We start from the raw sequence: 27766 nt of genomic DNA, 5'->3' as shown, positions 1-27766 counted from the left end.
TTCACCGATATGCACTTGTACACGGCGCCAGCCACCCCGCTTCTCTTCTGCCCCCTTCTCGTTCCCCCTGTTCCCTATTCCCTGTTCCCCGTTCGGCTTCTACGCCCGTCAACGTTGCTAGATTCAACGATTTCAGAATCCCTTTCGCGTTCTACGAGCCACGGATTCGCTGACCATTCCGGACATTCGACGAGGTCGTTGGACAAGATCTTTCGCGCGCGACTAACATCCCTGAACGTTACTTTTCGCGCTCGAGCTTACCGCTCGTCGTTCGATTTTTCGCTCGATTTATCGTTTCGTCGCGTCGATGCCTAATTTCGCATAGACGGAGAGGAGGCGAACGAAAGAAACAGTGACATAATCGTTCTCGGGAAGGAAAGGAGCAGAGGGCAAAGGCGGAAGAAGCGACGACGAAGCTCGAAAGCGTAACGGGGTGGAGTAAAATGGCAAAAGACACGGAAACGCAGAGGTGCAGGTCCGCGACCCGACTGACCCTGCGTCGACGGCCCGGTCGTCTTCGAGCCGAGCCCCGTCGCTCTACCCTACTCCGTCGGCGTTCTTACCCTCACCCTTAGCCTCGGGGGTGGATTGAAACGGTCCGGCCCATTTTTCGCGCCCCGCTTGACTCCTCGTCCCCATTGGTCGCCGCCCTCTAGTGACCTCGCTTCCCTCGTCGTATCTCGTTCGCGAAAGAAGTATCCAAGGAAACGGAAGAAAATCCGTGAAAGACGACTAACGGTTCCGCTTATCGTCTTAACGTTGTATCCTGCCGAGACGCCCGACCGAGTCGTTTGTTCTTCGATTTTGACGAGTTTCGAAACTCGCGACTCGGAAGTTCGCGTGGACGGTTACGCGGAATAGTTCGCGACGCGGGACGTCTTCGTCGACGGCGATACGCGATCGAGGACACGTAGGAAACGACGGTTCTCCGAAGTGGTCGAAGCGGGGGGTACAGGTTTCGCGGAGGTACAGGATCGGTGTAACTGAGAGAGAAGCGTCGAGTAATTTGTCGCGTTTAGGAAACTGGTTCGATTTCGAGGAGCGTATTAAAAAATCGGGAGGTCCGTGCGGTAACCCTGGACGAGGAAAAGGTTCGAAGCGAGCGCGGATCCGCGCGCGTTTGACCGTGTTAGAGCGAGAAGAACCGGCGCGGCGACGAGAATCGAACGAAGAGGATACCGTGGAGAAGCTACGAGGAGACGGCGAGAGAAAGAGGGAGCAAGACGGAGCGAGAGAGAAGGAGATCTCGCCGGTGAAAGGGACGAAGAAGGAAAGCGTTCGCGATCGCGACTCGCGAGAGAAGAGGAAAGATAGCGCTTAGGCCGAAGCGGAGCGGCGTTAGGCCGAAGCGGCAAAGAGAGGGGTCGGAGGGCGCGAGGGTAGGGCAGGGCAGCAGCCAATGAGAGGCGCATCGGGGCGCGCCCGGGACTCGACCCCACCTTCGGTAGTCATGGCAACCGGTGAAACCCGCGAGAAACCCGCGAGAGAATTTGGCCTGGTGGGGAACAGGTCGGTGTCAGGGGTCGTCTTAGTCGGCAGTCGGTCTCTGGTCGGCCCCAAGAATAGTCGTATCGAGGCGGTAGTCGAGTATCACCTCTCTTCTCCTCCTCCTGCTTGTGCCGGCACGAGCGCGCTACACGGGCACCTACACGCGCGGCTTATCGACTCGGCAGTGCGCGCGCGCGCGCGCACGCACGCTCTCTGTCTCTTCCTCTCTCTCTCTTTCTCTCTCTCCCACTCTCTGTCTCTCTCCTCCAGTTTATCTGTCTCTACGGCTTCTCTCCCCCGCCACCACCCCCTCTTTCTCTTCTTCGTTTTCTCCGTTCGTCTCCGTTCGAGCCTCGCCACCGACGGCCTCCCTGGATCGCTCTTTTTCGCTCCAACCTTCCCCACCTCCGGTGTCCACCACCCACCGTACGGTGCGCGCACGGCGCACACCCTCTCTGCCCTGTGGCTCGGTGGCTCGTGCCACCGCGCATCCACCCAGCGTCGATATACCACGATACCGAGGATACTACGACGCGGGGATACGCGGCTGATCTACCGCGTGCGCGCGATCTCGATCTCGATCTCGATTCCGGTCCCGATCTCGATCCGAAACTGGACGTCGTCGCGTTTCACCGGTGTTCGCGCGGGACGAGCGATTCTCGATGAGCGCGCGAGTCGCGTCGTCCGGTTTGTCCGCGCCGACGAGTTGGCCCGAGTGAGAGTGCAAAGTGAGTGCAAACGGAGCGTCGACGAGGTTACCGCGAGTTTCGTGTCCCGGCTGCTCCGCAGTGATCGCGGGGCTACCGAACCGTCGATCGAAGCGTTGGTTCGTCGACGACGAGGGTGTTCGATCGAATCGCTGTGCGCGCGTACCGTCTCGATCGAAGGAAAGGAAGGACGCCGCGATCGGCCGATCGAGGGACGAAGGAAACGGCATCGCGATCGCCTGTCGCGACGGACGAGGATGTCGGCCTCGGGACGTCGATCCCGAGGTACCGCGAACTGCGTACAGTGCGCGAGTGAGTGAGGAACAAGTGCGCGAGTTTGGTCGGACCGCGTGACCGAATTGGCGCGCGAACGCGACACGAACGGCGTAGCGGTGATCGAGCGCTGCGCGGAAGGCACGACGAACGACATCGCGACCCAGAGGACGACGAAGGAGAAAGGACGCGCCGAGAGGATAAGGAATCGCGAGAGAATCGACGTCGAGAAGGAAACGGGGCAACAGCCGAAAGCGAGGTAGAAACGGCGATAAGGCGGAAGCCGTCTCGGGGTGGTCGGTGGTCACGACCGAGAAGAGGAAACCGGCAGGGTGGTTCGAGGAGGGACAGGAGGCGCTGACGCCCTGGCGACTGCCGGGGTGGTTTACCCGGCCGCGACAGCGACGTTGTTCCCTGGCCGGGTGTCAGCTGGACACCACCACCCCGAGTTCACCACCACGTTGGAGGTGGGGTTCCCGGCGCGCGGCACCACCGCCTCTATGGCGTTGGTAGCCGCGCCGCCCTCGTGGCCCTCGCGGGACCCCGGGGCCAGCCTGGCCGCGACCGGCGCGGCCGCCGCCGCAGCCGCAGCCGCCGCTGGAGCCGCTGCCGCGGCCGCGTCCGCCGCCGGACCGGGCCCGATACAGATCGCGCCCCCGCCACCGATGCCCCCGACCCACTTGACGCCCTCCGCCACACCGGAGGACATTACCTGCCTGGTGCCCACCGGTGCGGTTCTCACGCCTAGGGACCCATTGCCGCCCAGCACTACCCCCGGAAGTCAGGCGAACAGCTCGCAATCCGGCAGTTCGCAGACCGACAAATCGCCCAACATCGAGTGCGTCGTCTGCGGGGACAAGAGCAGCGGTAAACATTACGGCCAGTTCACCTGCGAAGGTGAGTCTCCTTCTCTCTTTTCTCCTCTCCTCTCTCGCTTTTTACTCGATCTCGATCGATCCTCTTCAGTTTCTTCTTCTCTGCTGATTCGCGCCGCCAAGCAACGGATCCGGCGGCCGGCCGCTGCTCACGAAAAAACAAAGACTGCCCATTAATAACTCGGTGGGGTGTTCCCCGGAACGCTTACGCGTCTGTTACGAGCCTAATAACGATGTAATAGGGCCGAGAAAACGCGGCGGGAGAGACCAGCTCCGAGTCGAAGAGGGAGATCGCGAACGAGAGTGGGTGGGAAACGGAGTTACGGCCGGAGGGTTTCTTTCGTTTTTTTGCCGGCACGCGTTTTCGAATTTTCTACCTGGACTACGGGAATTCGTCGCGATTTCGCGTTCTAGATCGGTTCGCGTTCGAAGCACGATGTGTAACGAAGAAAAATGTCGCGACTACTTCGACCGAGCGTCGGACGGTCTACGGCCGCTAATCGAGATCTATCGCTCGCTCTCGGAAATCAGGAGTTATACATCCTCCCACGGGTTTAGCTCCCTTCGACCTTACCCTCTTCCTCGATACCTTTCCTTCCTGTTACCTCGAATTACGCCTCATCGATATCGGATCGTTGCTGCGTCGTAGGTAATTTATATCTAGCGCGAGTGATTTAGCGGAAACGCGCGTGTTCGTTCGTTTCAGGAATTCGATAAAATCACGGTTTGCCTGTTTTATCCTCGAAAGCACGGTGAAACAAGTGCGCGACACCTGGTCGAGACGAAGCAGGCAAAGCGTACCGTATATACGGTAGGGTGCGAGGGTACCCCTTTCTACGGCTGACTAAAACTTTGATGGCTCGTTGAGTTTTCGAGACGACGTCCTTTCGTCCCCTGCTCTCGTTTCGAAACATCATCGGGGGGCCTCGTAGTGTTTGCTTTATCCTCGTTAATTATTCCGATCCGACGGTCGCGACGTTAAGAAACGTGTTCGTCGCGATACCTGTTCCGAAAAGTTTGCCCGTACTTTTCGGGTTCCGATCGAATCGCGTACGTCGTCGGACGTCGCGTCTCGCGATCTTTTTTGACGCACGTAACAACCCCGGATATTTTTGCACGCTGATGGGTCGCCTTCGTCGTCCGACTACCGAACTCTCGTTAAAATTCATGAGCGTTCGTGCCTCTCTCTCTTTCACCGCGTTGCTCGCGAGAGCTATAGTAGTTGGAGCTTTCGTATGCGATACGAACGAACTCGAGAGCACGGTCGCGTCGACTCGCGGACAAAGTATAAACCGCACTGGTTCAACGCATTTACATCGCGGATTGGCGCAATACTAGTCGCGATGAAATATTTACGAGACATTTTTGCAACGTCCCGCGACGCTCGGAAAATATCGCGTTCTCGATCATCGCTGTCGGAAACGTTCTCTTCGACGGGCTCGATTCGAAGATCGAAGGGCGAAGGTTCCTAAGAGTCCCGTCGCTCGCGGTCAGGCTCTCGCGACTCGATTTCGCTCGTTCGACGTTTTGCCCCGTCAGAAGCGGGACCGATGACGTCGGAACGTTTAAAGCGCCGCTAAAAATAATGCTCGAGGGATTAATCGTCGCCTCGCGTCTCTCCCCGTCGCTCTTTCCGACTCTTCGCGCTCGTTAATTCCCAACAATTTGTGCCGGCTCGAGCTGCGCGAAGATTCGACGCGTGGAAACGTAGGATTCGAGCGGGTTAAGAGTCCGTCTCTTAATTGAACGCTCGAGTTACGGCTCGACCAGTAGTCCTCTCCCTGGTGTTCCAATTACAACCGCGCTAACGATATTTACCATTGTTAGGTCGAGCTATTCTCTTTCTCTCTCCCTCCCCCCTTCTTCTATCTTTCGATTTGCCACTGCCGCGATAACGCGCTTAATCCGACGATAATTTCTATTCGTGGCAATCTTAATTACCCGCTACCTCCTGATTTCCTTTTCCCCTCTATTTTCGAGCAGCTTCGCGCGCTACGTGGCCAGCTAACTCGCAACGTTTCCCGTTTTCCGTTTCTCGTTTCTCGTTTTCGTTCGCTCGAACGTTCGTTACGGTCTCTTATCCCGACGATTCGCCGAGACAAAAGCTTTCTTATTCGTCCGTTCCTCGCCACCGTTACGCAGCATTCTCGAAAGCGGATCGTCCGGAAGATTGGCCGAAAACGTCGCGTTCTCGGCCCTTCGTCGATCGTTGATTTCGGTTCCTCTAGACTCTGGACGAACGGAAACGTGACCTTGCCGGAGGCCTCTGAAACTCGTAACTCGACGCGCCACACCGGTACCGTGCGGTTACGATCCAGCCATTGCTTTAATTACAGTTTCTGCTCGTTTTTCTAACCAACGACCGGTTGCTAGTTTCTCGGCCGAAACGATTATGGCACCGATTCTCGTTCGCGACACCGGCGGCTGGAAAAGCGAGAAAATTGCCGCCCGATAACGCTCCGATCATTTAATTCTCGTTTCGTCTTCTCGCGTTTTTCTCTCAACAACCGCGTTCGAAACGCGTTCCGAACGTTGCGCGAGTTTCGCTCGTTAGCGACGAATCGAGCGAGGGACGAACGATGGCGGGACGTCGACTGGCACGATCGACGACGCGTTTTATCGAGAATCATAGAAACATCGAGCGTCCGACTCGCCAGAGCGTGCATACGCCTTCCACGTTGGACGTTCATTGGCGTAATCGCGGTGATTGTCGGCGATCGCTTTATTACGACGAATTGATTTTGATGTCAACCGATGTCAAACGGTTGCGAATTATCGTCAATTTGTCGCGTCTGTCTTTCGTCGTGTTCGATCGAGACGATCGAGAGCGCGTTATCGAGAGCTGATCGACCGATCGCGGAAGGTTATCGAGAAACTAACGAACCCTCGTATCGACCGGAATTCTATTTTATCCGGAAACGAACGTAACGGGCAGCCGCGTGGACGAAAACGCCTCTTCTTCCTAACGGCTCGTAAATCGTCGCCGACGATTGGCCGACGATCCCGAAAGCGAGACTCTCTCGAACCAGATCGAACCGAATCGCCTCGCTTGTCCCGGACGAATCCGTCCGCAGGATTTGCCCGAGATTAAGTTCGAGAAACGAACATTAATCTGCCGATTACAGCGGCTCGGGAACCTCCCATTCGCGGTACCGCGTCTGGAACAAGGTTCTTCGTCTTTGGTTATTGCGCAATAGTCGTTCGCGGTTCGACCTCGACTACCTTCACGATCGCCGCTCCCTTTTCTCTCTTTTCGTTCCGTGATCGGCGCCCACCTTCCTGCTTCCCCGTTGCCCCAGCTCGAACGACGTCCGGCGAACGTCGAACACGAAATTCCGAAATTAACCGTGTCCGGAGCGATCGGTGTTCGGTTGAACGACATACCGCGTTTCGTCGATCCGTGATGTTCGGAAACGGTAACGCGACTTTGGCGAAGGAAAACGAGCCCGATCGAGTCGTAAGAACGGACGAGATCGAACGAAAAGCGTAGAAAACGAAATTGGTGAAATTTCGAAACGTATTCCCGATCGCGCGAGAATAGGCGATAAATTAACGAGGCATCGAAACAGATTGAAAAATGTGAACGTATTACACGGAACGTACTCGTAAATTATTTCGCTCGAGTCGCGCACGCGAACGTGCGTCCCGTATAAAAATACATACATATGTATGTTTTCCACGCGTCACGATGATAACGTTAATTTCTCGCTTTAGACTTCGAGCTCGCGAGTTTCGATCGAGTCACTTCCTTTACGTAACATCGAGCAACTCGAAGGAATCGAACACGGTGGCGAGCGTTTCGAGTCGTTTCGTGAAAAACGAAACGTCGCGTTGCTCTGTTTCGCGATGGAACGACTCGACCAGGCTCGTCGACAAAAGAGAAGTGGAAGAAGACGGAGATGGAGACGAAAAAGAAGAAACGACGAGCGTGGTCGGTCGCCTCGGCGCGAACGTTTCTTCAAAATGCTTGTTGTCTCAATTATAGTAATTGGTCGCGGCATGCGAGTAAACTAGCGTTCAAGACCGAGCTGTTATTTGTCACGAATTACACGGAACGAGTTCGAAGCAGTCGCGTCGCGTATTCGAATGGATACCGATCGCGTGCTCCTTCGTGTCCGATGTCGATCGGAGCCGGAAGAACGAGAAGGAGAATCGAAATTTCGACGAAAAGACTCGTGCGCGGTTTTCGCGGACCCGACGAAAGGAGGAAAGGAAATTTAATTCCGGTCTCGCGGTTTGAGGTACACCCGCAAGGGGCTTCGTGTTCTCGGGGTCTCTCGTTCTCCCTCCGAGTCTTACGGTTTTACTTACCGACTTACGGACTTATGCCTGGCGTACCCTACCGCGTGCACCGAGAAGCCAGACATTCTGCAGCCCGGCCGCTTCGCGGTTCCCGGCTAATCGCTCTAACGAGATCATATTATATTATTCCGACTTTGCTAATCTTTATTAATCTCGTTTCCCTCGGAAGCGCGCGACGCGTTCCAGCTCGCGACCGAGTCGATATCGTTTGGCCCGCGACGAAACGCTCGCTCGGCCCGAGGAGGAATTCGGCAAGCGTTTCGTCGACACAGGATCCTCGGAGTTTGCGAGTCGGAAGCGTTACGCGAGGTGCACGCGAGCGGTACGCGCGGTATCTAACGCGTATTATGCGCGTACATCGGCGCGTGCACCGAGCATAGAGTTACCAACCGAGACGCATCCCGAACGCATCCTCTGTGACCAATTATCTCGCTAACGAAGCCCTCGTGCTATCTACGCACCGCTCTGCCCGAACAACGCCGCCTCGCGGCGCCGAGCCGCACCGTACGACTAATTAATTATAACAATGTCGTTAATTTTACGCGGCCGACTCGAAACGTTACTGACCGAAGCGTCCCGCGTCTCGCCACGCCGCCTTTGCCCTCCTTTCCTCCTCTTTCTTTCCTCTCTCGGTACTTCCTCCGCCCGTTATCCTTTTCCCTTCCTTTCGATTCTCGCCTCGAGCAGGACACTCGCTCGTGGATCCGCAGGACCTCTTCCGCGACGTACGCGTCGCGTTCCGAGCCAGCATAGCGCATCGAGTGCGAGTGGAATGGCCGCGAACGAGGCGCGGAGCAATGAAAATTCAATGACGCGAGCAATTTGAGCTCTCGAGGGCCGCGCGAGCTGCAATCTGAAAGTATAAACAGTAGTTGTTCGAGTATTCTACCCTTCTCTATCTTTCCGTTTCTCTACACGTTCACCGTTCGTCCTCGCTCTCTTTCCTTTCCACCCTTATCCGCTCCTCTCCGTCCGACCGCGATTTCCCCCTTTTGCCTTTTGCCCCGATACCGTTTCACCGTTTTCTCTCGCGCTACCGTACCGCGCATACGTAGCGTCTCTCGCGGTGGTTCGCTCGCGTACCATAATCGCGTAATTTGCGTGTAACGACGCAATTTGTAGTTACGGCGACCCCTCGGTCTCTTTCGCAACATCGACAGCGACAACGATCACGACCATCGCGAAGACGACAGTCTCCTATCCCAAGAAGCGAACCGTTTAATCGAGTACAACGTTGTTCTCGAACGCGTTCGTCGTCGAATAAGCGGCTAGCGATCGGATTCGCAAACGTTTCTTCGATCGATCCTCCTTCAGCCGATCCAAGTAGTCGGCTTAGTTAACGACCGAACCGCGCTAATCTCGAAACAAGGCTAAATCTCGGCGAAAACGATCAGTGGTATCGGCGTAACGGAAGGAAGGCTCGCGATCTTCGATGAGTATCGCCAGCAACGTCGAGGGTATTCTCTTTATCGGGATTCGAGCGTTTTCGTACAGAAGACGCTTTGTTGCCGCGATATGAATTGCCTCTTTATCAGTTCCGAGTACCGATGATTCGCCTCTCTAGCCATTTACCAGTCGCGTCGATCCGTTTGTCGCTACGTGGCAGCGATCGAAACGTTCGAAATCGAAATGCTTTCCACGAACGAGCCACCTTAGGGGGCTAGTCGGAGCGAACTCTTCGAGGAACGGTCGGTGCAGGCTGGCGCAACCGGGACGACGATACGATACGATACGATTCCTTCCGAATCGACCATTTCGACGTCGCTCGAATGAACGCTTAAAAGTCTCGTTCCATAATATTTTCGGTCCCCGATCTTCTCCTTTCTCGCGCGCGAGCGCTCTCTTTATCTTTTCGCCTCGCCTCGTCCCGTTATCGCGTTTCGGACGTATCCCGGATTCTTCGGTCGCGATGCGAAGGAAAAAGATCGAGATTTTAATTTGTGAAACTTTGCCTCTTTCTAGGATGCAAAAGCTTCTTCAAGAGAAGCGTGAGGAGAAACCTAACTTACTCGTGTCGAGGGAATAGGAACTGTCCCATCGACCAACACCATAGGAATCAGTGCCAGTTTTGTCGATTGAAAAAGTGCCTGAAGATGGGCATGCGTCGGGAAGGTATGTATCGAAGATCGTCGATCAGTTAGCGATCCAACGGATTTCGTCGAACAGCCGGCCGGCTTTAAAATAGAGCAACGCTCGCGAATCGGCTTCGTAAGATCAAAGTTCATCGAGACGGAAACGCTTCTATTTATTTGCAACGAACGGATTCGCGAGGCGAGCGTCGCGCGCTAAAGCTCGAGCATCCTTGGAACTCGTCGCGCTAACGCGGCACGAGTGCGCTTATTTATATCCGAACGCGTTCTCGTTTCTCGCGGTCGCGCTCGACTCGTACGCCGCTCCGTGCCGCCCGTTTTAGGATCGGCCCGTACCGATACCGATCCACGCGTTCCCCGCGCACCACCACCGACGATTCGCTTTACCTGTCCGATTCGCCACCGCCCTCGCTCCGTCGCGGTCGAGCCGCAAATTAAAGAGGGGCACGCGGTGTTCGACGCCAAAACCCCGGAAAGATTCCCACGGCTCTCCCTTTCCGAGATTCTTTCTTTTTTACTCCTCTTGAACTTGGCCGTTCGAGCCGCGATAACATCTGACCTTGTTAGAGCACGCACGAGCCGGTCACCGACGCGGACTGCCCAGGTGTACTTTTATACGCGTCCCGGCCGTTCTCGCGACCCGCTTCTTCTCGCGACGATCGCGTCGCCTCGATCGACCATGCTCCGAATTTCCAGTCGATTTTCCCACGTTTTCCTCGCGTTTTCGAGCACCGCGGCGTGTCGCGTCCGAGCGATCCCGACTCCTCTCGCCGTCAGATACCATCTGACCTTGTTCAAGGCGTACGCGAGCGAGACGGTCATCGACACGAACGCCGGTCAGGGAGCGTAGCCCGGAGAAACCTCGTTAGGAAGCTCGCGGAACGTACCCTCGCGAGGTTAAGCCAGCGTATCGCGAAGAATTAGCCGGACGAGAACGTTCTGCCGTGGCAAAGGTCGCGTGCTACCCGCGGTCGTGGACGTCGCACCGCGGCGATGGCCGCAGGAGCAGCGTTCCTAGCCCAGGAGAGAAAGCGCCGTCGAGGTTTTCCCACGAGAACACGCGGCCCGGGTTTTCTGCCCTGTCGCAGCTACGACGTCCGCTCATTATCCGCGATGATTCCTCGACTTTCGACGATAATTCGAAACGTTCGGGCACGCAACCGTCTCCCGTCGTCGTTGTCTCGCGGTTTTACCGCGCGCCATCGAGAAAACCCGAAAGGACGTGGAACTAGGAAGAGGAGAATCGTCGCGGCGAGAGACGAAGCAGCGACGATACCGATGCTGACGGCGTCGATCGGAACGGGACATCGACGACGAGAAACGCGAACACCGTGCGAGGACGAGGAGGAAAGACGAGAGACGAGAGAAACGGTCAAAGGATAGGAAGAAAAAGGAGCAGAGGAGTTAAAGGCAAGAAGGATGCGGATAGAGGTTCGAGCAGTCGTGGCAAGGCAAGGCAAGGCAAAGCGAGTCGAAGCGAGGCAAGCCGCGGAGAGGAGAGGAGCGAAGAGGAGAGTCGAGGCAAGGCGAGGCGAGACGAGGCACGACGAGACGGGACGAGACGCGGAGAGGAAGGACGAAACGTGGAATGGAGCGGCGAGGAGAGGAGAGAAGAGGCGGCAAGGGCCGGTAGGGGGCTAGAAGAGAGCCAGAGGGGAAGGGGTTACGCGGGGAAAGAGGCGGCGAGTCGGTGGTCCGAGGTCAGCGGGGTGCATGACCTTACCTCGGGGCCCCTTCCTTCCGTGGGGCCCCCGAGGCAGACAGGATGCGCTCAAGATTACCCCACAGATACTGTCCGCGATGATTACAGAAATCTAGGAAGCCGCTCAATTTAATTAACCCTTAATTGCGACTGCTCGAGAAGAAGGTACGCTATTCTCGTCTAGACGATTTCGAAAAATACTGGCTGTGCGCGTTAGCGCGCCGCGACGAATCGTTGACCGTCGCGCCGTTCCCGAAAACAACAGGCCCCCGCGGCCTCGCGAACCTTCCTTTCCGCAAGCCGAGACGTTACCTATCGATCGTTACGCTCGTTCGAGCCTCTCGATGCCGTTATCGTCGAACGACCGCGAAATTACTTGGAACGTTAGCCGCTGAACTCGCGGCTGTTCGACCGTTCGCGCGTGCAACGCGCTTCTATCCAGCAGCCACGCCTCGAGAGTCCGCGTCTCCGATCGATTAACCGTCCGAGGTAATTGATCCTGATCGTCGCGGAATCGAAGGTATTATCGGTAAAGCGTGGATAGGACGACTCTCCGCATCCGATGGACGTAGAGAGTTCGCGACGTACGGGAACGGACAGAAAGAGCGTAGTCGAGTTACGGGGTAGACGGTGGGGTGTTCGGTGCACCAAGCTGGATTTCACTTATCTCTCGGCGTCGAAGCATGCCGCTCGGCATGCCGATGCAACGACGATGCCCATTATGGCCGCATTAACTGAAATTAGATATTGTTTCCCTCGCTGAGCTGGAACGATACAACAATGGGAGGACGAAGTCTACGACGACGAGGACGACGACGACGACGACGACGACGAGAACGACGACGGAGGCGGCTAGTCGGCCTGTTCGTACGAACGTTCGGGTCAAACCGAAACGACGAGTCGGGAAGAGAAAGAGAGCGAGAGAGAGAGAGAGGAAAGTACGGGCATATAAAAAGGTTCGAGAGGAACCGAGACCGAGCGAGATGGAAAAAATTACGCGAGGCCAACACGCGAACAGAGAGAGAGAGGATAAACTCTGCTCTTTCGCCTCTTACCTTTTCTTTTTCGACTTGTCTTCTCTTTCGCTCTCGGTCCCGCGCGCGAGCGCGCACGTACGCGCATACACACGCTCGACTTTCCTCTACGTCCCCGATGCCCACCTCTCCGAGAAGACCAGTGCGCGCCGAGAGAAGAGATTGCCGATATTACGGCAGGGTCAGGATCGTGACTTTAATCAATTAGCGAGGTTTCTCGGACCCGGGAAATGATTAGTAATCCGAGTGGCGGTCGATTCTTGATCCTGCGCGCACGACGCGACGAGACTCCCTCTCGGTTCGATTTCGTGCGCGAAACTCGCTCCGCGATAACGTCCGGAGATTCGTTTCTACGGAAGTCTCTGCGGAAGTCGAAATCGAATCGACGCGAAGAAAATCCTCGAGCGAGGTATTTAGCGCGCGAACCGAGTTACAAGAACGACAAAGCCGTTACGCGCGAGTACAAACAAATCGATCCGCGTGATCCCCCGAGGCGGTAAGATTCTTGATACGTCCGGACGGATGCGCGTAAACGCGGACGACTTTGACGGGATTCCAAGACGGTCGGTGTGCCGCTCACGATTAATAGCGTCGAAACGTTCGGTCGACGCCGCCTTCCGCTAGACTACCGCGTTCTCGCTCGTTGCCCGTCTACCGTCCACGATAGATTCGCCTTTCTCTTGCGGCTTCTCGGTATCGCTCGGTAGAATCGCGCGGCGTCGCTTTTCGACCGATCGAAAAACCACTGGCCTTGCACGGCTCGACCGACGCCGAAAAGCGACACCGATCGCGTAGAAAATGTCGGTTCGCGTGGCCCTTCGTTTCCGCACCGAAGAAACTCGAAACGACCGCCATCCGAGCGAACTGTTCCGCGTGGCGACGGAGCGTTCGTATTTACACGCATAATCTCTTTCCGAGCATTAAAATACAAAGTAGTCGCATTACCATGACAAAACTGTCGTCGGGTCAAGAGTACCTGACACCGTTCGTGGGGGATTGCGATCGGAACTCGGGCTCATTATGCATATTCAGAACGGTGCAAGGTCCAACGTTGCGCGTATTACCCTTTGTTCGTTCCCCCTGCTCACGGCGTCTAGGTAAATATCCCTGCTCGTTCTCTACCCTCCGTTAACCTCTTCCAACCACGAGTTTTATTCTCGGCGACGCTTCGTCCGTCACCGATTTATTCTTCCTCGTTTCTTCGGCCTGTTGTTCGTTCGACTAGATCCGTTCGAACAAACGTTTAGAAGCCGCGCCGCGGAAGAACGTACGTAACGCGCTCGCGTTCGGCTTCGAGCGAGGAGAAGCGACCTTCGAGCTCTCGCGCGATCAGAATGTGAAAGTTCACTCGGAAAAGGCGGTCAACGCTAACGTAGGTTACTCGACTTTGCGCGCGACCGCCGACACCGTATCCCCTTTTATTCGTTCCTCGACAACTCGAAGCGCCTTCAAACGGTTTCCTCTCGTTTCCATCGAGACTTTCCTAATCTCAAGTATTTTCCGCGTAATTTAACGGACTTTCAGAGTTCGAGAACGATCAGCGACCGAAACGCGATCTCGATCTTGCGAATAAATCCGGTACGAAGCTTTTTCCTCGAATTCTAGCATCGTTAACATATTCGATCGTTGCGTTACACGTAATAAATTGTTGGTCGTACGAACGGAGTCGCGAGGAATCTAGAAAGAAGGAGCAGAGCAGAAGGGGGAAGTAGGAAGAGGAGAAGGGTATTGGTAATTACGGTAAGAAAAAAGTACGCGATGCAAATATCAACAGCCGTTAACTCGTAGAACTCACCTGCCTTGCGTCGCGAACCAGTCCCCGATAGACGTGGGCCGATACTTGCTCAACCCAGACCGTTTGCGCGCGTTCCATAGCGTCCGTTAGCGGCCACTGCGCTAGCGACCACTTTCGAACCAACATTCTGCACGGATCAAACTTGAAACGATTCCTTCGCGAAATTTTACGTTGGTTAGGGCACCGGGAATTTTCGAGTATCGAAACGAAGGAAAGAGGAGGAAATCGGCGCGAATCACGGTCGGAAAGTAACCGCGAAAAGAAACGAGAAAGCGACGATTCGAAAGACAGTAGGTCAAAAGAGCGTTCCGTTGGCCGCGAACCGGAACGAAGGAAGGACGCGTCGTTCGAAGAAATTCTTTCGCCGAGAATCTCCCACGCGATTCCGTGCGACGAACGAGGGATCGTCGTCATTCTCTTTACGAATCGCGCAAAAGACGCGAACGGAAAGTACGAATATTAACCGCGATTCCTCGGAGGTCACGCATTGTCCATTCGAATCCCGAGACACGCCCGGCTTCCCTTTTCGATCTCTCGTACTTCGTTTCGTTTACGGATCGGTCGTACCTTCCACGAGCTTAATGTTGCTCGCATAACGTAAGAGCGTAGCATCGAGTAGCATGCGAGCGGAGGCCTCGCCGCGAGCAGGCACCGTGGGAATGTTAGGCGGGCCCACTGGCCGTGCATCGTTGCCGTCTCTTTTCCTCTTCTCTTCTATTCTCTTCTCCTTTCTGCTATACGCTCTCTACTCTTATCCACTCTTTCGCCCTTCTCTTTCCCTTCTTCTTTCTCTGCTTCTTCGCCTTGGTCTTCTTCCTCTCGTAACCTCGCTCGATCCTTTCCCTTTCGACTTTTCTCGACTTTTGCCACCAGACTTAACGCTCTCTTTTAACGTTTCGCGCCTTTTCCTGTTTCGGCCCGTCGAGACTCTGGACGTCGTTCAACTGGAACGTATCTCGTGGCTGGTCGAACGCGAACGTAGGGCCGCGAAAGGTAAACGGAGCCTTCTTTCCGGCGAAATTATCATAATGGCTCGAAACAGAAGCATAGCCCGGAGCTAGCTCGGCTCCGCTCGAAAAGTGGCTGCGCGATCTCTCTCGCCGTGTTCCGCGGGTCCGTTGGACTCGAACGGCTCGTCGATGGATACGCGTACGCGAGCGTGCTCGCTCGAACCCGTCTCGGTTGCCCCGGTCGCCCCGGTCGGCCCAACGCCGACTACGCGCACACACCCGTATACCTCTCTCGCACGGTAATTACGTGACGTATTAATACCAGTTATTCCGCGTCGACTGGTTCTCTGCTCGTCTCGATCCGCAGGTGTATTTCGGATCTTTTTCTCTTTCGCTGACCGTTCTCTTTTCTCCTTTCCTCTCTGCCTCGCCCTCTGTCTCCCTATGCTTCTCTTTTCCGCGCTCGCTTCTCGCCAGTCTCGCTGTCCTCGTCGCGTTCGCGATCGAGCCTCGATGGGATGCCTCCTCGCGAGCCACAACTTTGTGGCGAGAATCGTTGCTAACGATACCGAACAACGAGCAAAACGAAAAGAGTCGTTGCGAATTTTTGAACCGAAAGGAAAAAGGAGCATTTCGGCGTCGTTCAAGTCCTAACGGGACGAGGATACTCGGCGTGGCCGCCTACTCCTCTTTGCCTTGCCACCTTCGAGCCGGAACTGCCGCTCGAGGGGACGAGCACCCGCTTATTAAACGCGTAAAAATCGAGCCCGCGTTGCATCGGCCATGCGATACGCGCTCCTTTCTCGCCCTTCTCTTCGCGCGACCGATACCTTCGATCGCTCTGCGATTTTAATTTCTAGCGAACGACGCTCGACCTTTCCCTAACTTGCCGAGGATCGAGGTCGAAACGACGAGGCACGATCGAATCGATTCGGGGAACGTTTAAACGCGACTAATAGCGAGATCGTTGCTCGCCTCGAAAAAGAAGGGAACGAAACGGGAGAAAGGAGAGGAAAAGAGAGAGGTAGCGGAAAGGTAGACGCAAGAAGCCGAGGAGCGGTGCTTCCCATCATTAGGTCGTTCCGTTGCGGGACCGCCGCAGGCTCTTACGTAGGTGTTTATTTATCGTCGGAGACTGCACGCGGAGAATCGGTGCTGGTCGGCACGGCTAACCTCCGTTTCGAGTAATCGCGCGAGTTCTAACGTCGTCTCACCGCGAGTGCGAATAGTCTCTCGAGAAATTCTGAAAAGAGTTTCTCTCCAGTTTACGTACACGACTTTGGCGTGTCTGCCCGTGGCGAAAACGCCGAACGACTAGTCGAGTTCGTTCGCGCTTCGGATCGAAAATTTGCGGTCGCGAAGCTAGACTCGCGCGAACCTTGGTACCGTTAACGACGCTTCTCTCTTTCTCTCTCTCCTCTTTCTTCCTTTTCTCTCGCGGAGACGAGAGCAGTGATCGATTTGAAAACACGAAATCGCGACGAAGGAATCGTTATCGTCGACGCGTACGACGTCGTCTAACCGACGACCCATTGACCTCGTACCGACGATCACGTAGGCCGTTACCGTCACCGGTGAAATTGTAGGCAATCGGATTCGCGGGTCATCCCTTCCCTTTTCCTGGCTTTCGAACCGCTTCGGGCTGTTCGTTTGTTCGTCTCTTTGCTCGCTCGCTAGGTTTTCCGCGAAGCGTCGCTTCTAACCGTATCTGCTGGGCGTTCGATGCCGCGATTAAGACGTCAAGACGCCTCTCTTCGTTTCGCTCGATCTCGCGCACCACCGACTCGTATAACGCACGCAACTGTATCGTTCGCGAGGCTAGCGTCGTCGGTCGCGGGATACAGCTTCTCCTCCTCGTACCCGTGTCTTTTAATTTATCTTCGTAGCACGTCGCATTCTCTCTCGTCGTTCTTCGCGATCCTAGCATTCTCCGCAGCGTTTGTCCGGAGAATTTTTCAACCGGAGCGTACAACGATCATCGATAAAGGGTAATAAAGTGTCGCATCGTCGATGGTCTCCGCGAAGGAACGACGAGGAACGGAAACGCGATGAAAAAACGTGTGCGGAAAATCGAACCGTTGAGCCGTAGAGATTCCTGCGGTGTAGGACGCGTAACGGAACGACGAACGTTAACAGGCATCCGCGAATGTTTCGCCGGTGTTTTCCAATTATCCACGAGCTCGAAGAATTCGATGTTCGAGAAGCTGTATTCGTCATTTAGTTCTCTTACCGCGATTCCGTATGTTCTCGTTTACTCTTCACTTCTAATCGTGTCTAGTTTTTGGGCGACGCTTCGCTCAAGTAAATCGGTCGAACGACGTATCGTCGAACCGCGTGAAATTTCTAAGTCGTATGCCATGGCTGCTAATGAAATTCCTTTCCGCGCGGCATCCACCGCGCGCGATCATCTTAATCAACGCGCTGTCGCTGCGAACGAAAAAAATTAGCATTTTAAATCACGCGCTCCGCGGGTGCTCCTGCACCACTCTTCTTCTTCTTCTTCTCGCCTAAAGTACGGTATACGAGCGTGGCTCGTTCCTTCCTACCTACGCGAAGCCATTCCATCCGTCTCCTTTCGCGGCTTCGTCGCGGTCCGGTCTTCTTCGTTCTCTCGTTTCCGAGTCCACGTCATCCCGGTAATTCGTTTATTATCAAAAAGGAACGGAAGATTGATCGTCGTTTCTCGATGTTTATAATTATTTTGAACGATGCTCGCCGCTCATTGTGCCGCTCGCGGAGACGGATACTCCTCTGAAATACGAGCGAGCATCGAACCAACCAAACGCGATAGATTCTTCTCTCGTTTTCTCTCTCTCTCTCTCTCTCTCTCTCTCGCTCTCTCTTTCTTCGTTTCGTTCCTCCGTTAACCCATTCTCGCGTTGCTTCCCTTTCTTCGAACCGCGCGTCAGCGTCATCAATCCACGTCCAACGTTTTCTCTGTGGTCTATTCGCGCCGAGTTCTAGCTACGTGGCTCGTTCGGACGACTTAAATTTTCTACCTTCGATCGCGAAATCGACCGACCAACAGTCCCGAGAGATACGCGCGAATATTTCTGGAACTCGTTCCGATCGCGACAGCGCACGGACGCGAAAAAAGTTCCTCGGTTGTTCGATGGACGCGGACTTTGGTACGTTTAGATAACTTATCGAGTCGTTGTCGACTCGTTTTTTTCCAAGAGACAGTGTCTCGATTCCGTTGGCTGGAACGTTGCAGCGAGCCGCTAGAATCGACGCAGTTCGCGTCGCAAATTTCGTGTCCTCGTGTTCGCGTTTCCGCGTCGAATCGACGTTTGCTCCGATTTCGGGGAAAAAAGTTTGGCGCCGATAATGCTTTTCGCGGAATCGCGCGTGTTCGCGACAATCGCGCGAACTCTGACCCGGCACGGCGGCTGAAATCGCGAGAAATTAGACGCGACGATCCGGCGCGACTAGCGATTAGTTTCGACGCGAGAAAGGGCGGGGCGAACGCGCGCTAAATTTCCGAAGCGAATCCGTCCGTTCGATCGTCGCGCGACGCCGAGCACCGCTTAACATTCGCTTTGGCCGAGCATCGCGGAAACGATTTGCTCGGTACCGGGACTGAAACACGGGACACGATTTTTTCGTCCGGAGCGGAGAGACGCGCAGCGCGAAGAGACGGAAAAGGGGGTCGAGGGAAGGGAAGATGGAATAGACGATGTTCGTTAGCCGCGGGGTGGAGGTTGGAATTCAGCCGGTGCGCAGCAGGGTGCCGTTTCTCCTCGAGCTCTCGCAAGAAAAAGAAAGACTGAGTAACGGAACGAACGAGAGAATGGAAGAGGGACGCGAAATACGCGAAAGATTCTCTTCCTGACCCCGCGATTTTCTTCGTTTTTTTCGATCGAGGTTTCGGAACGGACTCTAGCCGAGTCACGTCGATGCTACACCTCCGACGTTTCCCCGTCCGAGGCGATTACTTCCGCGCGGCGTTCGACGCGCGAACGGATGGGATGCGCGAGCGGGACGATAGGCGTACAACGAGCGATCGCGATGCAGGTTCGTTGGAATTTTCTACGATTCGCGAGATACGTTCAATGGGCTCCGTTCGTTCCTAATTCGAAAGAGCCGCGAAAGAGTGATAAAATGTTTGATTCGCGTTTGTTACAGCGGTGCAGAGAGGTCGAGTGCCACCGTCGCAACCGTCGCTACCAGGTCTACCCGGACAGTTTGCCCTGACGAACGGCGACGCGGTCGCGTGCGCCAGCCTGAACGGCCACTCTTACCTTTCCTCGTACATCAGTTTGCTGCTGAGGGCGGAACCGTATCCGACCTCGAGATACGGCCAGTGCATGCAACCGAACAACATCATGGGAATCGACAACATCTGCGAGCTCGCGGCGAGATTGCTGTTCTCGGCCGTCGAGTGGGCCAGAAACATCCCGTTCTTCCCGGACCTTCAAGTGACGGACCAGGTTGCCCTGCTCAGGCTAGTTTGGAGCGAGTTGTTCGTGCTAAACGCGAGCCAGTGCTCGATGCCCCTCCACGTGGCGCCGTTGTTGGCGGCAGCCGGTCTTCACGCTTCGCCCATGGCAGCGGACCGGGTCGTCGCTTTCATGGACCACATCAGGATCTTTCAGGAACAGGTGGAAAAACTGAAAGCGCTACACGTCGATTCCGCCGAGTACAGTTGCTTGAAGGCCATCGTCCTCTTCACCACGGGTAAGCGTACAACCTATCGTATCGAGAAGGATACTTTGTCTTTTCCGTAAGCGATCGCGAAGATCGGAACGAGGAACAATGCTCGTTGCCGCTAAGCCGCGACGCGGTTTCGCGAACGGCGGCAGAGCCGCCGGAAGAACTCTCGGATCTTGACGCGCGTCGCTCGTTCCTCGTGCCTACGAGTCGCGGCTTCGTCTAATCGACGCGAAGATGTTATCGCGACTGTCATCCGCCGCGCGATGCCCGTTCCGAGCGAGCGGAGATTCGTCGAGGCGACAATGCGCGTTCGCTCGTCGATGTCGCGCGCCCATCGTCGTCCAGTCTAGCCGCAGAGACAATGCTCGCCTTTCTGTTTCCCTTCGCTTCTCTCCTCTCTCTCTCTCTCTCTCTCTTTCTCCGATCGTTTCTCTTTCCCTCCGTTCGATCGTCCGCTTTAGCAGCGTCTCGTTGAACGCGATTTCGTCGGGCCGATCTTTCGTCGAGTCGTTGTCGTCGAAAGTTTCTTGGCTCGAAATTCGTTGGTAGTGGATGCGCGTACAGATTTTACGGTGGGTGGTCGAGCAAGCACGCGTACGCGAACGATCGCGAGCGTTCAGCTTTTAGGGGGACCGGTACGACGCGGGTCGGCGCGTTGGCCGGTCCATGGTAAACCGTCTCGGTGTAGATACGAGACAAGCGGCTATTTATTTCCGTGCTATATGGGCGCGCTTAGCTCGGCTTAGCGTATGCTAATGTCCCGCTCCTCGTCCTTTCTCCTACCACCGTTCGCTCGTGCTGCCCCCTTTTTCTTCTCCTTTTTCTCTTTCGCCACGAAGGACCCTCTTCTTCGCCCGTCTCTTCTGCCGTTTCTTTCCCTTCCGATTCTCGTGTTTCTTTTTCTCTTTTTTTTTTCCTCCGAGGGACCGTGCGTGGATCCCTCGGCGGTCGCGCTACGAGGCCTTTGCCTTCGAGACCCTTCGCGCCACCCCGTTGTCCGGCTTCTTCGAGCTCGGACATTTGGCGAAATACGCGTGTTCGATGCTCGCGTCGCGGCGTTGCGTAACGGCGAAAATCTCGGTGAAATTCGTGCCGGCCGAGGTGGTCGCGTGCTCCATCGTTTCTACGATTTCTCCGTCTCTCTTCTCGGCCTCCCCTCGACGTAAAAGTCGACGTCGATGGCTATCTCTCGGGGCAGCGACCTTTTTTTTGCTCGTTGTACGGCTCTTAATCGTGGAACGCGAGTCTAATTGTTCGAATAAAAGGATGGAACGAGGGCACGGTTTACGAAGTTCGTTTAGCCAGCTAGATTCACCGCTTCGGCTTTCTCCTCCGCGCGCAAGATCGTATACTCGGTGGCGACGAAACGTCGACCGCGATCTCTGCTCTCGGGGCACCGTTGTCGCGGCTCGAATCGATTTATCGAGGTTCCGTTCGGACGAGGAGGAACGAGATTGGCAGTCGAGGAAGCGTAACACGGATTTCGCGTCGATCGTCGCCGTTTCCGGCGTTCCCTGGTTCGAGGCCAGCTCGTGCGAGCGCGCGGAGTCACGATGCAGATACGTTTAGGCGGGAGGGTATTACGGCGAGCGGCGGTACCTACGCGTATCTTGATGGGAAACACTCCCACGATTACGCGGCATGCGATGCAATTCCCTTTGCCTTGGCGAGCGAGCCGGCGAGCAACCACCGCAACGACGAGCGTCGGCCACAGCTAGTTTTTCGTTTCCAAGTCGCTAACGATTAATGACCAACGACGCTACGACGTTCGCGCTACGAATACGTTTCCGGGAACACGAATTATCGGACGATTTCGAGACGACGATGTCGCAACGCTGGAACCGCGTAGTCGATCAACGATCGCGCGACGCGTCGCGATGAAATTCTGACGTCGCGAAGACTATAATTCTTCTGGAACGATAGGAGAACGCGTAACGATCGGTTTTTGCGCGTCGACCGCAGTCGATTTCGCGCCTCGCGTCCGATCGCGAGAAGGAAGGCTTAAGAGTATCGAGGCGAACTCGCAAACGGGGACATCGCGGAGACGCGAGGAGAAAGTAAGCTAGTCGGTTGCTCGGTTCGCCATAGCGCGGCGCGACGCGAGCACGAGAGTACGTTCTCGTTCGACGGGGCAACCGGATTTCGAACTCGAGCTCCCCGGTTGGCCGATCGATAGACCGTGGATCTTGACTGAAAGTAAAGCGAAGAAGCGTAACGTAACGTTCGTCGAAGAGAAGAAGAAGGAGAACGGCGGAGGCTGCTAACCCAAATCGTGTAACGGGATGCGGATCGTATAGCGATAACAGTAGCGATCGTTAATAGAGCCTATTCGCGCACGATTCGTGTCCCTGATCTGTCCGATACGTTATTGACGCGTTTATCGTCGACGTTATTATCGCCGCGCGTCGTTCGCGCTCACCTGTTAACCTCGGATAATTTATCGACTCGGCGAAACGGTCGCGCTCTCGAAACGTCGACCGGAGATGCCCGGAGAAACGAGAAACGGTGGAAACGATCGCTACGTTCTCCGAGTTACGGTCTAATCAGCGTCTATCACGATCCTCGGAGAGCTCTCGGTCAACGCGACCGCTTCCGTTATTCGCTCGCGTCGTTCGAGTAGCGCCGATCCGTCCATCGATCGCGCGTCGTTTCGTCTGGCATAATTGGACGCGTAGATACGTCCATCGAGAGAGAAACGGGAAGCTCTCGTCTCGCGAGAGAGGGCTCGTACGCTCGAAACTTCGTGGAACGAGACGAAAGAGAGAAATAAGTAAGGAGATTTCGCGTTATCGAGTTCCGTCGCGAGCGCAGCAGCCTCGAAAGATGAACGAAACGAGCAAACGACGAACGGTGCGGCGGCGGTTCGACGAAGGGAGGGCTCGGGTAGGGAGGCGCGCGTTATCTGCGAATCCGGGACCACGATCCACGCGGTCGACTCTCCGTATCCGTTGCATTGTTGCGCGGCGTTCGTTCGGGGTCGTGTCCCCCAACCCTTGACTTTGAGCGTTACCCATTTTCCTTTTATTATCTGCCCTCTTTTCAGCCGCGTTTCGACGTTCCGCTCGACGCGCTCTCTCTTCGCGCTCTTCCGTCTACGATCGAAGCGAGGGTGGCTGAAAAGGTGATACGCGTTCCGAGCGGTTTGCCCGACTTTCTCGCCGAATCTCTGCCGATGGCGAGCGAGTCGAGGCTGCTCGTAAAGACAACGGATCGCGACGAAGGGTCGCTCGGTCCTACGCTATTCGCGAGCTACCGCGTAACCCTTATCGGCGTATCGCAGGGCAAAGGGTTGCCCCGGTATTAGAGTAAGCCGCGGTATTAACCTCGGAGTTTAATATAAACGACGACGGCCGTGGCGGGTGTCGTTTTGGGGCGGTGGGCAGAGGGTGGCCACGTGACCGTCGGACAATGCGAACCGCTTATCGACGTCCTCGGCCGAAACGAACCCTCGGTTTCTCGGTTGCCCCCTCGACTCTCGACCCACGACCCTACGACCCTGCAACTCTCGCGCGACATCCAGCGAACCGCGTTCGTCGCTTTAACCTCGTCGCGCGCGTTACCGCTCCGTTGGTTGGCCAACGCCACCACCCGACCAGCTCGCTTTTCCGTCCGTATTTCCGTCCTCTCGCTGCCCCGAAAACCCGTTCGACCGCGATATCGGCCGGCGACTCCGTTCGCGAAACAAAGCGACCGTCCTTTTCACCGATTCCGCGCGACCCTATGCCGGAATTATTTGTCTTTCGCGACGAGTACACCGCGAGATAATCCGTTTCGATCGATAGAAGACGCTACTTTTACGTATCTCGCTCGTCAACTTGAAATTCTCGCGCTTCCGCGATTCGACGATAAATCGTCAAATATTCGATCGCGAACGGAGAGTTTCCGTATTTTCGTGAAATCTTTAGGATTTGAGACAGAGAAGGCGGGACAGAGAGAGCAGATCTCGCGTCGGACCGCGTCGCCTAGTTTCCCCGAACGAGCGAGGAACAGACGGCATTTTATTTAGACGCAACCGTGTTTTATGGTCTCGTTTGACACGGGATGCCGTTAAATATGCGCCAGACCGTACGCGCTCCACCCCGTCACGGTCCATCCCTCGGTTTCTTCCCTCGTTTCCTATTCTCGCCGATGTCTCTGTTATCGTTTCGGCGTTCTCCTATTAACGGGAGCAGACGCTTTTAGGTTTGCGTAGGGTCCTACTCCGACGACATTTTTTCTTTCGTTTCTTCCTTCGTTCGAGCGTTTTCGTGCACGATCCAAGATCGAGAGAACGTTTCGTTTTTTCTTCTTACCAAGCTGGTTCGGAATTTATTCTCGTCGATGTCGATCGAGCGGATCGAAGAGATCGTCGGGATAACGGTCGCGAAATTCGATTCGGTGGCGAAAACTCACGACGAGCGAAGACGAGAACGGTGCTATGTTTCGGTGGGTGCACGCGTGCCATTCCTAGTCCCACATGCCGGCCGTAACCGTCGGAACGTACCGCCCGCTCCCGCCAACGCGAGACAATATCGCGCATTCACAGATTGCGCTGTCAGGCACTCGAATAATATTCGGGGTGACACGCCATGTATCCGCTATGCGGCACAGAGACCGTCCTGTATGACTCAGCATCCCCTAACCGCGACCGCTGTCGCACCATCGCTTCGTTCAAGGGGTGCCGAAGGAACCGCGGCAAGAAAAAGGGAGCAATAAAGAGGAAAAGCGATATACTCCGTGACGGCGAGAGGGAAGGACGGATCAAGAGCGACGGAGAAAAACGAAGGAAAAAAACGTGGAAATCGGAGAGAACGCGGGAGCGAGGGGGCGAGGGAGACGAAAAGAGAAGAGAGGAGAAGGGAGAGAGTGCGTCGGGGTTCTTTTTCGGTTCGAACCGGGAACGAACGAGATCTCGTACCACGTGTCCGTGACCGATCCAATTTTTTTCCTCCACGCTTCGATACACGAACGCTTGCACGCACACCGACTCGCGATCGCGATCGCGTCGTCTCCTTCCGACTTCTCAATCAAGAACATCTCGGACCCGGGTGCTATCGAGTTTGCCAACGAGATTCGTCACGCTCGACGCGCTCTCGACTTTTACGTTGTTTCGAGCCCGCGCCACTGGAATCTATTTATTCCGCTCAAACGTTTCGTCCGTTCGATTCGACGAATTCCTCTCTTTTTCTATCGGTTTCGACGAACAATCGGTAATCGACGCGTAACGTCCCTCTCTCTTTCTCTCTCGATTTTCGATTTCTCCGCTTCTTCTCGCGTGTTCTCCTTTTTTCTTGGACCGTGGTTCCTTAACGGCGCGGGTAGCACGGTCGTTCTCGCACGAATAAAAGCTACGAGGAGTCGTCGAGTCGAGAGGCCGGCTTCTAATTAATCCGATTTACATCGAGCCGGATCGGCTCTCCGCGACCGTGACAGAAGCTGCGGCGCATACCTTCCGTTACTTCCTAATGGGGCACTCGTTAGCTAGAGGAGGAAACTGCCTACCGAAAACGTTCGAGAGTTACACGCGCGCGAGAGACCCCCTGTTCTTGCTCGAACGGAGAATGGGGTAGTCGTCTTTGCGCGTTGAAAGCGGAGGCGAAGCGGAATGCGCGAAACGACGACGAATGGCCACGCGGTAACTCACGGTATTCGAAAACGAGCTTGTCCGCGTTCCTCGGCGACCCGCTCGTCCCTCTCGAGTTCCGTGCCGCTGCTCGGAACGCGACACTTTTGGCACTCAAGTGTCAGACCACTGATAAGCCAACGGCATTAATTTTACGGCAGGACCCCTTTGCTCTCCGTGCACCCTACCCGACTAATACAATTACGTCGTAACCCCTTGCAGACTCGTTTCTTTCCTTCTCCCCTGTACGCGTCGATTCTCGTTTTGTCTCTCGCTCGCACGCGAACGACCTCGTGGCGGGATTTCTCTGCCGCGAAATTCGTTTTGCGGAACAGATTCCCCGGAGTCTCCCCTTAGCGATCGTCTTTCGACCGAAAATCTCCGAGTCGCTACGAATTTCGGACAAGAACGTTGAACGAGAAGCCTCGAGAAAGAACGGTTCCAAGTTTTTGTCGCGTCGCGACGCGCTCCGAGCGTATGCTAATTTCGCTAATTCCCGAGCACGGCTCCTGCCGCCGAACCGCGGTGAATCTTTTTAGGTTTTCGGGGGATTACGCGGAGACGAGATTTCTTATCCGGGAGAAGAAGGTAACGCGACGCGCGATAAAGGTCTTCTGTTGGCGAAAAATTGCGAAATCGTGCGGTTCGTTTCCCGTTAACCGAGGAAAAAGACGAGCGTCGATCACCGTGAAAAAAAAAAAGAGAGAAAGCGGCAGGGTGCAGAAAGGAGAAAATGGAAGAGAGAAGGAAGGTGACGGAAACGAAGAGAGAGGGAACGAGAGATGACAGGCGGGTCGAACGAGGGTTAAATAATCTGATTAGCTGGTCTCACTGACCGTCGAACGAAGTATGGAAATGAAGGGCATTCATTGGACAGCGGCCAGTACATTGGCGGTTGCGGGAATCGAGCATCGGGGGGGTGCCGAAAAGGGTGACAAAGTTAGAAGGGAGCTGGATCGCGACTGCGTGTGCGGTCGTACGGCGTAGACGGATGTATACGGGCCGGTGAAATCGCGACAGAGTGGACGAGAGTGTCGCGCACCGACAATTAACTAACGAGCAGTTGACACAACTTATCAAATGGTATCGCGTCACGGACCCGACCCGTCACCGCGCCGCTCCGGTCCTTCGATTATTCCACGGGGACGCGCTTTTTACCGTACACCTGTTCCCCCTTTTTCCACGACGAAACGACGAATCGAACGAGTCCATTCTCGATTACCGCTCCGCCCAGACCGTTCGATCGAAACCAAGTCAGAATTTACAATCGAATAGCCACCGACGAACTCGCGTCGCGTTTCTCCCCACCCCGTTATTCGTCTCGCTTTTTTCCAGAAAATTCTACGTATCGCGCGACTATCGCGAGACGAGTTCTACTTTTGATTCTTTTCGTCGCGATCGCGTCGACTCGATCGGAAGAAACGAAGAGGGAAAGGAGTATTCGCGCGATGTAGATACATAGAGTTACGTAGGTGGGCCTGAATGGAAGTGCGCTAGAGTCAAAGGCAACGCGCGAATGACAGTTGATCTAAACGCGTGGCACGCGCCACTCGAGCGGTCGTTTATCGGGTTCAGCGAGGAGCGAGACGACGAACCGCGAGTTACTTGGCTATTAAACGAAAAGCTTAGCGGGAATTATTCTCGGCTCCTTTGTCCCCTCGTCGCGTCGTCGCCTCGTTCCTTCGTTCGATTCGTGCTCGCGTCGATCGCGATGAAGGTATAACTCGTTGTTCGGAAAAGATCGAAAGACTCGAGGAGGAACTCGAAAGAGGAGAGACTGAGAGGACGAGTACGGAAGATGAAAACGAGGTCCCGACCAGTCGCGTATCGTGCTTCTCGTCTCGCTCTCTCTTTCCCACTCGCCGCGTCTCTGTTCCTTTCTCCGACCGTTCGTTCGAATCTCTCTCGAGATCCGAGATGAGAGGGCAGGCTGCTTCGAATCTCGCGAGTGGATAATTATTAATCGTTATTTTCGCCAATCACGGCCGTTTATCTCGAAGCACGCAACGCCAATTATCTATCGGCCGTTCGACCGGACGAGGAAAGCCGAAGCGAAGAACGTCGAATCGAGCGCGGCGAAACGATGCGGAGGAAACGAAGGAAAGAGGAGGGTAGGGCAGGGAAAGGAAGGGAGCGAAAGATAGATGGATAGAGGAACGCGAAGAGAAAAGGAACGCGCCGCGAAATGGCGAAGAAAAAGGACGTCGGAGAGAGGAGGTTGATGAAGAAAGAGAAGAGATCGACTGGATACGACTAACTCGCCTCTTACATATTATGTACAACGTTTAGCCACGC

General features: G+C 55.3%; 1 protein-coding gene across 2 annotated transcripts in view; it reads left to right on the top strand.

Annotated features, from left to right (window-relative positions):
* The first annotated feature begins 1523 nt into the window (after positions 1-1523).
* svp (COUP transcription factor 2) overlaps positions 1524-27766 on the top strand; it is a 41674-nt gene continuing 15431 nt past the window's right edge. Inside the window, exons 1-4 of one of the 2 annotated variants that reach the window (XM_076531500.1) lie at positions 1524-3365; positions 9608-9757; positions 19081-19230; positions 19342-19893. In XM_076531500.1, coding sequence (XP_076387615.1) covers positions 2969-3365; positions 9608-9757; positions 19081-19230; positions 19342-19893 — 1249 coding nt within the window. In that variant the 5' untranslated portion in view covers positions 1524-2968. The remainder of the gene's footprint in view (positions 3366-9607; positions 9758-19080; positions 19231-19341; positions 19894-27766) is intronic. The other variant, XM_012285471.2, reaches the window with a different exon arrangement.

Source organism: Megachile rotundata, chromosome 5 (genome assembly GCF_050947335.1).
Source record: "Megachile rotundata isolate GNS110a chromosome 5, iyMegRotu1, whole genome shotgun sequence".
In the NCBI taxonomy this organism is placed as follows: Eukaryota; Metazoa; Arthropoda; class Insecta; order Hymenoptera; family Megachilidae; genus Megachile; species Megachile rotundata.
This window is presented reverse-complemented; position numbering and strand designations above follow the sequence as displayed.